Raw genomic sequence first — 14,864 nt, forward strand, 5'->3', positions numbered from 1 at the left:
TGTGTCTTATTATATTCAAGGACCAGATAGTCACCTTTTCACAACAGCAGATATTCTTTTTAAAAGTGTACTACCATGTCCGACAAACAGTGTTGCATTATGGGTTGTACGTTGTCGGCTTAGTGAGTTTCTTCACGCCTGTTTCTAGCATGTCTTTTAGAGTAAGTCCGGCCTAAAGGTTTTAAGGAAGCCCAGTTTAACCTGCAGGTTTTGAGTCATTCCTTATGACTATAAAGTACCAGATACTAACATCTTTAGGGAGAAAAACCTTCTTAAAACGTTAAAGTATGTGACTGATTTAGAATTTCCAGTTTGCTTAAATGGAAGAGAAAAAATATGAAGGATGAGGCCTCTCCTTCCACTGATCTTGGGTATCTTGGGTACTTAATGGGACGAGTTTAAAAAGCCCTTTGACAACCAAAGAGCTTTCTCATCATTACTCCTTTTTCTATATTTTTGAAAATCATGCTTTGGATCGTCAGAAAGTGTTTTTCCAAAACCAGGTGGGAAATGGGGGGAACATTTTATGTTTAGTTTTCTACAGAAATCTTTGCCTCGGACTTCACTCAGTGATACCTGGTTGGTCACACTATAACGCTCTCTCTCTTCTTGTCCAGGCGTGCTCCGCTGCCCCTGTCGTTGCGTGGACGCAGAGCGCTGGTCGACGACCTCTCGTTGGAGAACTCTGACTCAGAGGAGCCCCCTGCCTCGCCGACACCGTCCTCCGGGCTCCCAGGGACCCCAACTCCCTCCTCTGAACACAGCCTGGACCCACCACCGCCCTACACCGTCAATAACACAGAGTGACGCACACATGGACTCACATGACATACACACCTACACACACACACCTGCCTCTCACAGCCTCGATTACTCAGGGGTGGAGGAGTGACACGCACATAGTACATAACACTGTAGTTTATAAAGGTAAACAAAGTCATTTAGGATGCAAACATCAGGCGCTATAACTATGAAACAACCTCACTGACAAGCAGATAAAGTGTACAAATCTGATTTTACAAAGATTTTGTAACAAACTGTGTCATAAAACAACAAAGACTGGAAATTTCTACATCACATCTCTGTAGTGCACTTCTGAGAAACTAAACTACATCTCCCAGAGTTCCAGTGGGGAAAGTGAAATATTATCAACTAATTTCTTGCTGCTGTACAGTGATTAGAAATTATCGAGGTGGTTATGTCTTTTACACAAGGAGGTATTTTAAAGTAAGCCATGGTTAACCCTTTGATGATCAAATACAATCTGGGCTGCTGGAGGGTAAAAATACTTCTAAAAAGACAATCTATATATGTGTTACATAAAGTAGTTAACGAGAGACGTCAGACACACACACGGAGCAGAGGATCCATCTTGTACAGGAGTGTGTGTCTGGTGCAAATTTTCATACGAGAAACTGAGAGAAATCCAGCAAACGAAAGAGAAAAGAGCGAGTAAACAAAAAAGAAATGGCAATTAGTAACCAATATCTAATTCAACTTTTATTGGAAATGGTTGATCATAGTTGTATAATATATTGATCTCATTTTCATATAATTTGTCAAAAGAAAAACAAACATCTGACGATAAAAGCAGTTGTTTTAGGTGATAAATCCTTTTTCTGTAGATTAGAAACAGTATGTTGTTAGACAAAGCAGTAGGTATTAGCTATTAGATAGTTTCTTTAACTAAAATTTTAACATATTGCTTCAGAAATTTGTATCATTTATATCCAATGTGAACTTAAGTTACTGATCGCTGGTTATTTTCTGTACGACTCCGTCCTATAGGGGGAAGCATGTCGGTCGGATTATTTCTGCTCCTGCTGGCCCGATGAGTCAGACTTTTCAGTTTCAGTTGGTGTCACAGCATCATATCTCAGAGGTGAATTTGCGTGGAAGTCCTTTCTGGTGGTTTAACTGGTTTGAGTTTAAGCGTCTATTACGGCAACATGACTAGAAACAACCTGCTGACAGCTGTATTCACTGATCTTTTTATCCAAAGCCGAACGAATGGTGACAATTTTCTTAATTTTTTTTCTTCTCGTTTTCGACTGATGAACACATCACATTTTATGTTGACAGGCATCTTGTACATTGTAATTTTGGTTTTTACTGATTAACTGTGTAAATTATTGATCAAACAAAGCTTTTTTTGTGTTTAACCAAATGGTGGGCGTATGGATGAGAAAAAGGGACTTAAAATTGTAGTAAACGTAGAGTAGCAGTAGAATAGAGTAGAAGACAGGAGTAGATGCTGGTTAGGTATTCTACTATCATCCGGTGACTCTACTGGAGTTGTTCATAGTAGAATAAACTCCCTGCTCGCAGTTCCTGTGTAGAAGATTGTAGAATAACTGAGCACGAGACTCAAAGCATTTTCAGATTCTAGTAGTATTAGTTTAAAAAATGACGATGGAGGCACTGAGGAATGAATTTTTATGATCGAAGTAGAAGAAAAAGTAGATTTTTTTTACCCTGGCTATCAACTCTAAATGACATAAAGTATGTGTGTGGTGTCAACCAGACACGAGAAGCTTGATGACCCTGCTGTGAGATGATGTTTTTGTCAAAACTGATTTTAAAGATGTTTTTCCTGAGGTGAAACATCTCCATGTTCCTCAGCACGTTTCATATTTTGTTAACTTCAGCACCTGTTTGCCTGTCTTAGCTTTAAGGCTGTCCAAGAAGTCCATGTGATATCTAGTTTTTGACATACACACAAATAGATATGTTTTAAAGGAATAGTTTTACAGTCTTGAAAGTAACTGTATTTACTTCCTTTGTCAAGAGTTAGAGGAGAACATCAATAAGACTTCAATGTCTGTACGGTAAAAATGAAGCTACAGCCAGCAGCTGGGTAGCCTAGCTTAGCATAAAGACTGGAAACAAGGGGGAAAGCTAGCCTGGCTCTGTACAATGGTAACGAAATACACCTACCAGCACCTAAAGCTCACAAACTAACATGTATATTTATGTTTAAAAACGAAGTTTGTCATGTAAAAACAAGTTGTGTTTTTAAAGGGAGAGCCTGAGTACGTCTCGTCAAGGGAGTCACTGCACCCTTCAAAAAGTAGTCCCACACAAAACTCCTGTAAAAAACCTAAACTTGTTATTTTTATACGTGTTAAACAAACAAGATCAAACATGTTAACTGGAGAGTTCAGAGGCACAGGTAGTAAACAGGCTAACAGTTTCCCCTTGTTTCCAATCTTTGTGCTAAGCTAAGCTGAAAGTCCTCTGGCTGTAGCTTGATATTTCTTGTACAGACATGGGAGTGTTTTCAATCGTCTTGTCTAACTCTTTGACAACAAAAGCAAATAAGTTAATATCCCAAAATTAGGAAGTATTCCTTTAAATGATAAAGAATGTCACTGGGCGCTTTAACTTTCAATTGGAACTAAAGAAAGATTAAGATTGTGTCGCTGAAATCACAAATATTTCTGGAATTTCTGAATGTTTTCTTTTTATCCTGGTTATATATATATATATATATATATATATATATATATATATATATATATATATATATATATATATATATGTATGGTACATGGCAAATGATCACATTATTGTTTACTGTCCAGTAGTTTTCGGTAAACAGGGTTGTCATCACTGCTCCCTCCTCTTCTTTTTATTATGAATTTATTTTAGTGAAACAATGCAAAGTTAAGACCTGCACGGACAAAACAAGAACAAGTGTGTTGATTATGACTACAGTACGTCCCATGTGTATCCATATCTTCAGACATGTTAAGGTTTCACTCCCGCCATGCCAGGTTCACCATGATTTAGGTGAAGAAAGATTGAACCAGTTGGGTCAAGAAAGAGTTTGGCTACTGACGACATATATTTAACACCCTATTAAAGGGTTTTATTTTTTATTTTATCTATGTACAATTCTTTTATCTTAGCAATATGCAAAGGATTTGTTTGACGCTTTGTTTTTTTTAAAGATGTTGTGTAAATGCTGCACTTTACTCATGACCAGTGGCGGTAAACACAGCCGGACATTGCCGGCACGTTACGTCCCTTCTGACGAGTTGTGATATATCTCAAAGAGGCCGACAGCATTAAGCCAAATGAGCTGACATCACGTGTCACCACGATACAGTCCGTCACTCTGAACTTAAATGTCGTAATCTCAGAATGTCGTATCAGCGCTTAAACGTGGCGACTTCGTTGGCGCCTTGATAGACCCAAATCTGAAGACGCGTGGATCGAACCGCTGGAACGAGAACAGATGAGGTCTGTTCGTCTGTAGCGAGAGACGAGGCTGGTGCTTCTCTGAGGTGTTATTTTTCTCTCTGTGTTCGTTTATGGCTACTGTGCAAGTTGAAACATTTTGGACAAATGTGTTTTAATGTTTTAGCCTTTTTTTTTTTTGGTAATGATGCTGTAATTATAAAACATCTGACTGGGGTTACCTTTAATATATGTCGTTGGTTTTGATCTTTGTGTTTCTGTGTGTTTCTTTGGGGTCACAAGCTGGGCATGCACACATACGTAAGTACTTACTTTCAAGTAAGTAAGTAAGTACTTTCATAAACTAGGGTTTGAGACACTTGTACTGTACTTGACTATTTCCTTTTAATAAAATATGATGCATTTTTGTAACAGTAGAAACACAAAGCTACAACTGTAAAACGGTAGTGATTATAACCCAATAATATACTGTCTCATGTGTATTGTGTTATTCTGCATTATAAGTACTTTTACTTGATACTTTAAGTATATTTTAGTAATATTTGTGTATTTGAAGCAACATTTTCAATGCATGACTTGTAATGGAATATTTTTATACTGCAGTATTGCCACTTGTAGGCTCTGAATATTTTATACTTTCTCCATCACTGATACTGACGCACACACACACACATTATAAAAAAAGAGTTATTAACATAATAACGGCATTCGTCAACACAATTTATTGGCATCATGAACATTTATCATTACTTTAAGCATTAACATATTATACTCACGCATTAATATCACTGTAATCAATACTCAGATTGAGACTCGTACATAGCTGTTAAAAACAGTCCTTGATCTTGAATTTGCGGTTAAATCTCGAGCAAAGTAAATTGACTGAATACTAAGACTTGTAGATGTAGTTCACTTTATATCCTTTTTTCACAAGTAGCAATTCTTTTTGTGGGAAGAAAACACAAGAAGACAAGTGAAGACTAATTACAGTTATATTTGCATATCTTTTCAGTGCACCTCCAATTAAATAAGAGCTGAGAGCTACTGTGGGTGTCTGAGAGCCTGATGGTTATTAGACCTGTCAGGAAAAGAAAAGGTTGGGGTGTGAAGTGAAACACAGAAAAACATGGATAAAACTCATCAAGTCACTTTGATGAATCAATGATTTTTGACATTAGAAATTCAAGAGCCTGTCAGCTTCGAGGCACACTAAAAGACACACAAATGTACGATATGTTTTTCCTGGTTGCTTGGTTCCGTCTCCATTTTCACAAATAAACTGCTTGAGATTTAACCAGATTTTTGGACTTGTAGAGCACATCCTGAAAAGCTCCTGCTGAGTTCAGACTGTCAAATCAAGACGTTCAAACATTCAAATAAGGAGCAAAAATCCAGAAGACACATCATACTTCTGTTTAACCACCTCAGTGAAGAAGAGATGCTGCACCTCTCCCCACTACTCCTTCAAAAGTCGAGTGACTTCCAGTCCTTTAAGATGTCAGTGAACAGCCAGTCGTCCTCGTGTGGCGGTGTTGGTATGGGACGAAGCTCAGGAATAAGAAGCGGGGCAGAGAATGACTGAGCGACACCCTCAAACGGTCTAAAGTTTTGGTTGTTCACCAGCATACAGGAACTCTCCTCCTGCGGGTGCTGATAGGTCTGCAGCTCGGAGGCGGTGCAGTGGAGGTTGACTGATGTTTGGAGCTGGTCGATGATGCCAGGCGGCTTAAAACTGTTAAACTGTGTCTCTGAAGCGTCTTCGTTTTGTCTCAGGAAGTGGTTAATGGTCAGACTCTGATCTGCATGGCAGCTATATCCATCATCGTACCTGCACTCTCCAGCCTCACAGTGCAGATTCTCCACCTCAGCACCGACTTCCTGCCCAGCCTCACCCTGACATGCACAGATACTTTCAAAATAGGCTTCCACGTCCACACAGCTTCCTAATTCCATGCTGCCCACACTGAAAAAGTCCAAGATATCTGTCCACTGAGCCTCTGAGATGTCAGCGATGTTCCTCTGGACCTCTGTGCAGGTTGAGGTGTCTGTGAAGTCACAAGAGTCGAGAGACAACGGCGAGAGCTGTGGAGAGAAGACAGGGGACATGTCCACATTTTGGGAGAAGCCAGACTCCTGTTGAGCCTTTTGAGAGTCGTCTGAGAGGCTGTTTGCTGACTTTAATGGAATCTGATCATCATGAGACTCGGTATGAAAGAGCTCTGCCTCATGGTGATTGATTGAAAGGGAGCTCATAGATGTGGCTTCAACCAGTTTGGGATTTCTACTCCCTTTATTCTGCCCGCCTTTGCTCTGGTTGGGGGCCTGTGATCTGGGGTGTTGTTTCGAAAGATGTCCTGAGTCCAGCTCCTCATTTTCACTAATCTCAGCCTCATGTGAGCCAATAGAGACGTCACAGTTCGACTTAGAGATGCCATCTGCAACTGTGTGACCGCTGCATTTATCAGGATCTTGTAGACAACCACCCGGAGAGGAGCTACCTGAGTGGTCAGGTGTCTCAGGCTCCTGTGACGCGGGGGAGGTCACGTTTTTTCCCTCCTCCTTAAAATAAAGCGCGGATGCCAGCCGGTGGTTTGCAGCTTCTATGTCGGCGAACTTTCTGTCGAGAGAGAGAGACGGGGAGAAAGATGAAATATAAAACAACAATAGTTTCCAACATGCTGCAAGACAGGCCCAGCTTTTTTATAAACATGTGTAGCATTAAAGGAATAGTTGCTTAGGAAATTGCTTATCCACTTTCTTACCGAGGGTTGAATTAAAAGATTTATAACACTGTCATATCTGCACATTAAAGGGGCATTATGCAGTTTTGGAGAAGAAATTCAAACTTTTGATATTTGCTACATTCATGAAGTTATAACACAAAGTAACTTTTTTTTCCATGACTGAATAATTACAGGGTTCTCAGGGGAAAATAAGGTCCCCAGAACACTGTTTGAAGACGGAAAGGTGGCTCACCTCTGAATCATGTTGTGCAGGAAGCGCCGGTGGTTGACCTGTCGTTTGGACGGTCGGTTCTTGCGAGGCTTCTGAAGTGTCCTCATCATGTGACCTGCTGCTGAAGTCACAAAGGTGTAGAGGTCACGACCCCAAGGGACGCCTCGCTCCAATCCGGGCTCAAGAGTCACAGAGATGGATGGCCGCATGGCTGAGAGAGAGAGGTTTGTTCAAAGTTACACTCAGTTGTGTAATCGTAGATTCAGGACATTTTCAGGACAGAGAAGTAGATGTGACTTTTAAGGATTTTAACGAGATGAAATAACTTTTTGGTTGGCCAAAATACAGTGTTCTATATCTTTAAACAGGGCTGGAGGCGATCTTTAACATGTGAGGAAAATACTCAAGAATTATTTACTTCCAAACCGCTGACCTCAATAACGTTTAACATGCATTTTAAACATCAGCGATACAAAAGTGCTCTGTTAAACAGTTGTTACTTCTTAATGACACGGACAAAATATATCTACTCAAGTACTTAACATTACTACAGCTTCTTCCTACTTTATACTTCACGTTTCAGAGGAAAATACTGCACTAAATCTATCGTACAATATAAACATTAACACTGGCTTCACCTCAACAAGCTGCAACATAAAATGCTACTTTAATGGCAAAACTACAGATATAATAATATGACACCAACGAGATAAGATATGGCTTCACTGATCCATCACCTGGGACATTCACACATGAAAGTAACTCAAAAGTCATCAGCAGCAGGACAGACAGTGATTCAGTGATGGATTAAAGGGGCAGTGTGTAGCTTTAGAGGAGGAATTCAAACTGAGAATTTCAATATTTACAATATTAATGGGATAATGATACAAACGAATACAAAGGTGGCAGGGTCTGCCAAATATAAACAAAGTTTAACAGTATGAAATTGTGTTGTCCTTTAAGGTTAATGTGTTTTTTCAGTCTCGAAAACAAAGAGAATTTGTTTATTTCGTTTGTTTAAGCATTAAGGGAAAAACAAATCAGAGCCTTTTCTGATGAAAATCAAAATAGATTAGAATAATAGAAAAAAGTGTGAATAATACAGATATGACAAAGAAGGACAACTGCACGTGATAAATGTGGGCATAGTAACAGTAAAACATACAAAGAGTGTAGTAATTGATTAAAGACTATGAAAAACTATAAATATAATTGCACAGAGACACTGGATAGCACCAGATTGTTGCATAGTGTTAAAATATAGTATGTTAAACAGTAAAGTGTGCGTTGTTATACATATAAATATATACAGTGTGGCAGACATTTTTTATATTTTAAGTACATTTTACTGCTCATACATGGGTATATTTGCTTAACATTTGAAATGCCGTTTTATTATATTGCAGTATTCTTACTTTTATGAAAAGGTAAAGGAAAGCTAAGGTTTTTTTTACAGGCCCGTACAAAAAGACGACGGACTAACATGAGCTTGAGATGCACTTTCATCAAGTTTGATACCATTTGCCTGTATTTTTTTATTTTTCAGATGAGGAGAGGCTAAAAAACTTACATGGTGCACCTTTAAGTAAATGATATGAGTACTGGGTTTTGTTCAGCTCAGTATAAAAAAATATATGTTTACCTTGTTCCTCCTCAGGCTGCTGTGTGTCCTCTTGAATCTTCCTGCAGACTGCAGTGAGGACTCAGTTTGACAGAGGCGGGCTGCTTCACAGGGAGAGAGAGGTGTGGTACATGAATTGTTCCTGTGTGTGTGTGTGTGTGTGTGTGTGTGTGTGTGTGCATCTGCAGCAAATTAAGTGACACAAGCGTTCAATGCAAATGCCCAAATTCCCTCTTTCCCCGGCAGTATGAATGAAACCCAACTTGACAAATTGATAGACGGTTGAGGAAGTGAGACACGATGAGAGGCTCTGAAAAGAAAGAGGCAATTAAGTGATAAGTCAACGGCTCGTGGAGGTGTGGGCACACGTCTCCATTGTTTGCGGCACTAAAGGCGGCTTGTTAAATACTGCCAGACACAAACGCACCAGTTGAGGCAGTTAACAAGCCCTTAATTGATCAGCTTAAACTCTGGCCCTCATTATCACATTCTCAGAGAGAAGAGCTAAGATGGTTGCTAGTGGCTTTAATTGACCTTTGCAATTCAATAGCTCACCTTCCAAATACAGAATTTTACATATCTATGGCAGCAGGTGGGTGAATAGAGGCGGTCCTTTTCACAAAGACAGAGAGGAAAATAAAATCAAACAAGTTTTATGTACATCTTTTTCTTTTGCTTCCACATCTTTGCTTTGATCAATTTGACAATTATTTTTCTCGAATCGCAAGAAACTGTTAAATATATTGTCAAGAAAGTGCAAAAGTCAAATCTTCAGATTGCCTCTTTTGTCCCACTAACAGTCCAAAACCCAGAGACTCTTCATTTATTGTCATAAACGACAAAGAAAAGCAGCAAATCATCACATTTAAGATGTGTGACCAGCAAATGTTTGGCATTATTATATGAAAAGTGACTGAAACGATCAGTCGCCTATCGTTGCAGCTCAAATTTGTTTTGTTTTTGTACATCCAGTATCCCGTTGAGATACAAAGTCTTTTCCAGGGCTTTGATTTTAGTTAATGTCTAGTCTAATTGTTTTTTAGTTTCAAATCTGGATACAGCAACATGTGACATAACCAACACAGAACATAATATGCCATGAGGTATTCATATACATTCTCATTTCCAGTTATTACATGTTAAACAGTTAAATTACTTGTTCAGCATTTTGTTACATTCAATTAATCAATTTTTCCAATTCTATAAATATATTTCCTTTAACCTTCACATCAGGGCCAGATTAAATGATCAGACTTGATATTTGGTCATAAGACAAAATGACTCATTATTATTATTATTATTATTATTATTATTATTATTATAATTATTATTAAGAATTTTTTTTTATTATTTTATGTTATTTATTTCGGGCATGTCAATTCATACATTTCATCATTGTTCAAATAATACAACACACATGGCCGAAAGGGAAAAGCGGGAGAAGCCAAAGCTTATCAAGTCCCGCCCCCATTACCCACAGGCAGGCCCGTCGCGAGAAGGCAAGCAAACCAAGCAATTGCTTGGGGCCCCGAGCTGGCCTGGGGCCCCAAGACAACGACTGGTTATGAATAAAATGCAACGACAAACTGTGTGAGCACCCCTTTGATAGTCAATGCAGTAAAGTGCAATGACACTGTTATCGGGATCCCCCTCAAGGGGGCCCCTCTCAGTAGTCGCTGACAGCAGCCAGCCAACCAGGTACGGGCCTCTGCTGCCGGCAAAATGCAAAACCTCTGCAGTCATCACATGAAGCGTAATTATGCATCAGGAAGCCAGAAAAGAAAAAAGAGAAAGTAAGAGGAGGATAAGAATAAACAAGATAGTGGTAAGTGATACATTATACTGGATAAAATAGCTCTACTTGTCTTGTACAATCACTGTAATTTCGCAGCAAGTAGGCTAGCAAAAAATGTTTATGTTAGCTACCTTCATGTCCATTTTGCTTGGGGCCCCCAAATTCCTTGAAACGGCCCTGCCCACAGGATAAAATCTTCATCCTGATCTTTTCTTGTCTTTTGAGCAAGTCAATATTTATATCACCACAGATTATTATTATTATTATCATTATTTTGCTCATTAACTCAATCACATGCAGTTGGTTAGTCATGTACATGTACAAGTATAGCTGATACGTGTTTACAAATGAATTAAATAAATATATATAAACATTGAAATAAAGTTTTAGACCGGAGATTCCTTTGATTTCCTTTTTTTACATTTAAAAATTTTTAATGTTTTTAAATTATTTAAGGTTGGCAGTTGTTTTCTCCTCTGTCTGGGCCCTCTAGTGGCAATAAAAAAGCCTCAGGCATGTGTCCAGAATGCCTAAGCCAAGATCCTACACAAGACAGATCAACCTTTCCATCAAACAAATAACTAAACATTATCAATGACAGAGCCAGCATCTTTTTTTTATACAAAGAACTGTTTATTTCATTTGGATGAGATGAGAAACATCCAGTGTTATTGGTGCAACTGCCTAGATTGACAGGTCTTACAGCTTCTTAGTGGCTGCAAGCAGTATTTTTGTTGGGTATGTGTCTCCTCTTTGTATATCGTCCTCAATCTGTCAGTACATCACATCTGTACAGCGCAGATGTAATGAAATACCACATAATGTCCTTCTGGTTGCATTTTACATTTCCCCAGAATAGCTTTAATTTAGTGCAACTCCAAAAAGCATGATTATAAATTATATTATGAATCCAGAGTGTTTGGAGAACTGAGTTACATTCAGCTGAACTCCGATCCCTGAGTACGCAGTACTAAGTTGTGATACACACATCTTGTAGCTCTGTTGAGGCTTGTATTCCTATAACACTCAGTAGTAACAACTTTATGGGCTAGTTTAATGATAAAATCCTATAAATTAGAGATAAAATCAACTACCACCTGAAACCCTGAACATTTGAAACAGCTCTAAAACCAGATATACATCTGGACTGCTTTTTATTCCTATCGACCTTCGCCAGCTAACTTCAGTTATTTCTTCATCTAAGCCATCAATATGTCTCTTAGAACCAATTTCAACTATCTGCTTAAAGACGTTTTACCTAGATACTAGATTGTTTCTGCCATTAATAACATACTATGTGCACAAGCCTTTTAAAGTAACTGTAATAAGCATCTTCTTAAAAGACCTACAGTAGATCCAGAGGTTTTAGTCATTTCCATTCATCCTTGAGAAAGCAGTTACACACTTCTGCCGTTCTTCGTGTAAAATGGTGACACTTTATCCCAATGCAACCAGCTGTCTTCTGTTCTTTACTCTAATAAACTGAGAAGTCGTCTTGTTTATGTTCCTCAAAGCAAGGAAGCCTTTCTGCAGGAGTGGCCTCTATTTATAGTGACACCACATGTGCTTCTGACTACAGAGCTGCATGGCTTACTTCCTTCTGTGGTCTCAACTTCAACACTTCAGCAAATGAGAAAAATCTGTGGTGAGTGACATTTTCTGTTGTCAACAACTACTCAAGTGACGAGGTACAAGAGGCTCATTTGTTTTTCATGCTTCCCTATTGTCTTCTGCAGAACTTTGCTGTATGTGTCACTTCTTTAACATTCCTCACAGGTGGTGTTTTCTCAGATTCCTCTCGAGCGGGCTGATAAAGGTCTTATCACACGTTCACAGGACTTTGACCTGCTGAGAAGAAAACCTCCCGCGCTTGTAGAGCCATCTGAGCTCCTCCTCGTCCAACAGAACCAATCAGGAAAGAGCTGGTGTCTTGTTGATTTTTGGAAATTAAAGGAGAGGGTGAGAAGAGTTTCACTAAAAGGTAGGTTTGAGTGCCTCTTGGAAAAAAGCCATATCTTACAGTAAGATGTTTCAAGATACAGCATTTTCAGTTTTGCTTATTTTCCTTTAACATCCTTTTGAAGTGTCTAAAAGCCCCACTCATAATGTTAATCAGTCATACCCAGTGTCTTTATAATAAATGAATTCAACTTTAATCCTCTCTCTGCTCAGATTTATCACCATGAACCGGGCCTGGGCTGCGTTCAAGGCTCATCCGTACATCAGTAACGTCATGGGATACACGACGCTGTTCGCCTCTGCTGACCTCATACAGCAGAGTGTGCTGGGAGGGAAAAACACTGCCGGATCCACGTCCGAGGATCCAGCTGGCATCGATTGGTGTCAGACGGCGCGAGTTGCGACTGTCGGCTTCTGTTTCCATGCCAACTTCAACTACCACTGGCTCAGGTGGCTGGAGAGGATGCTGCCGGGAGGTGGAGTAAAGGCGGTGACAGGGAAAGTTGTGGTGGATCAGCTGATTGCAGCTCCACTCACCATCAGTGCCTTTTATATTGGTGAGTGCGTTACAAAGCCTATTTGAATCATTTGTTGTGCTTGTGTGGCTCTGTGTAAGTGATAAAAGCTGGTGTCTGTTGTGGTGCTTTTATGATCTTAAACCCTATTTTTCACAAAAGGCTTTTATTTCATTTATAATCTCCTAAATTCTGCACTCATATAATTACAGAATTACATACAACACTTTGGTAGAACTTTATTTTATGTGTTTGCACGTTCCTAATGATTTTCGGGGAAATTAAATGAAAAGGTTTCACAAAGAGGGACTGAATATGGCTTAAATCAAATTTACTGTCAGCATAAGATAGAAAACAGAAAAAGATTTTGGCAAGACTACTCAAACAAGAGTATTATGTGTTTTAAATTCTAAATGTTTTACTTTATACGTGCCATTATCTTACTTGTATTTTTATTTTCAATTGTTTATTTACCCAGCTAGTAAAAGTTGTGTCTGTGTAAATGTAACATGTAAACTATTTGATTCATAAGCCCAGCTGAGTCTGAGGATATGACATTACTGTGCTGATTTAGTTGCTGATTATCGAAACGTTTTTTTATAACGATAAAACATTTCACAGCTGCCTCTACTTTTTAGGTTTAAGTTTACTAGAAAACAAAGATGACCCACTTGAAGACTGGAGACAGAAATTCTGGACATCTTACAAGGTACACAATCAGTCAAATGCTGCTGCCGTTACTCTATGATTATCAAACATCTGGTAATAAATCTTCTTGTCTGTCTATGTGTGTATAACTCTACCCTCTATTCCTCTCTTTAGACTGGAGTGGTGTATTGGTCAACAATGCAGGTGAGATATTCTTTTATTATAACTGGTCAATTTCTGTCTGCACATTGGATTCACATGATATTTTCTTTTCATCTCTTTCACCATCTCAGTCAGTGAACTTTGCCCTGGTCCCCCCTGTGGCTCGGACAGTGTTTCTGGGAGGAATCGCACTGACGTTCACAATCTACCTTTGTCACCTCAGACAGCAGCAGGGCCAGAAACTCGAATAAACTTAAGATCTTTGGCTTCATGATGCAAGTTTTTGGACTGATCAATTTCTTTCTTTCATTCTGCTTTTGTATTGATTTTTTTTTTCATTCAAATGAATTACAAGGGACCAAACACTGATGTAGTACAAATATGTTGTGACAATGACTAATGTTATTTTGTTTGCAGTTCACAATGACATCAATTGCTGATTTTTAAGGGTTGAGTTCATTTGCAGTCATTACATTTACTGAGGAAAAAAGGGAGGATCACACAAGATTAACAAATTTGAATGATACAACTCTGCATGAGTTTATTCCTGCTGATGACAGTGGTGTTATCTATGTGACCACAGAGAATGATGGTTCTGCAACACTGTGTTGTTGCATCAAATACTGGAATAACTGTTGAAGTTGTTTCTTAATTAATAAAGGTAAAAGGGCTTTTTTTGTCTTTTTTTGGTCTGTACATTTCATTCATTCATTCATTCAGATTATATCATGTAAATAACTCCTTTTACGAAATACAAATGACCGTTGTGTGAACAACAATCTATCTATTATTGATTGTTGATTCTTTGTACTATATAATGTCATTTATTGCAACAATTTATCAGGGAGTCCAGGGACAGTGTGAAAACTATTGGTGCAGGGAGGGGGGATGAATACTGAATACAACTTTTTTAAAAAGAGAATCCTCCACAGGGTTCTATTTTCTGTGGACACTAAATAAATCAATCGACAATTCAACTCTGTGCGCTATCATTTTGACACCCTTA

General features: G+C 38.7%; 3 protein-coding genes across 10 annotated transcripts in view; 2 read left to right on the plus strand and 1 right to left on the minus strand.

The window, feature by feature from the left end:
- The window catches only part of myh14 (myosin, heavy chain 14, non-muscle), a 34,332-nt gene extending 29,656 nt beyond the window's left edge, over positions 1–4,676 (plus strand). For all 5 annotated transcript variants that reach the window (XM_030393070.1, XM_030393071.1, XM_030393074.1 and 2 more), the window contains one exon: positions 618–4,676. In XM_030393070.1, coding sequence (XP_030248930.1) covers positions 618–807 — 190 coding nt within the window. In that variant the 3' untranslated portion in view covers positions 808–4,676. The remainder of the gene's footprint in view (positions 1–617) is intronic.
- A 259-nt stretch (positions 4,677–4,935) lies between these two features.
- On the minus strand, positions 4,936–8,859 carry c16h19orf85 (chromosome 16 C19orf85 homolog). The gene is made up of 3 exons (XM_030393075.1): positions 8,801–8,859; positions 7,180–7,369; positions 4,936–6,820 (listed from the first exon to the last, which is right to left on the minus strand). The coding sequence occupies exons 2-3, from the start codon at positions 7,365–7,367 to the stop codon at positions 5,668–5,670; spliced, it is 1,341 nt and encodes a 446-aa protein (XP_030248935.1). The 5' UTR covers positions 7,368–7,369; positions 8,801–8,859; the 3' UTR covers positions 4,936–5,667.
- LOC115566980 (mpv17-like protein) lies at positions 7,272–14,833 on the plus strand. Of its 4 annotated transcripts, none has more exons than XM_030393076.1 (8): positions 7,272–7,382; positions 8,816–8,901; positions 12,089–12,219; positions 12,351–12,555; positions 12,747–13,090; positions 13,687–13,757; positions 13,871–13,900; positions 13,990–14,833. In XM_030393076.1, the coding sequence occupies exons 5-8, from the start codon at positions 12,757–12,759 to the stop codon at positions 14,107–14,109; spliced, it is 555 nt and encodes a 184-aa protein (XP_030248936.1). In that variant the 5' UTR covers positions 7,272–7,382; positions 8,816–8,901; positions 12,089–12,219; positions 12,351–12,555; positions 12,747–12,756; the 3' UTR covers positions 14,110–14,833. The 4 variants fall into 4 exon arrangements, with proteins under 4 accessions (XP_030248936.1, XP_030248938.1, XP_030248937.1 ...); XM_030393078.1 differs by having other exon boundaries at positions 12,411–12,555; XM_030393077.1 differs by lacking the exons at positions 7,272–7,382; positions 8,816–8,901 and having other exon boundaries at positions 12,047–12,219.
- Positions 14,834–14,864: the final 31 nt, after the last annotated feature.

Source organism: Sparus aurata, chromosome 17 (assembly GCF_900880675.1).
Source record: "Sparus aurata chromosome 17, fSpaAur1.1, whole genome shotgun sequence".
Lineage (NCBI taxonomy): Eukaryota > Metazoa > Chordata > Actinopteri > Spariformes > Sparidae > Sparus > Sparus aurata.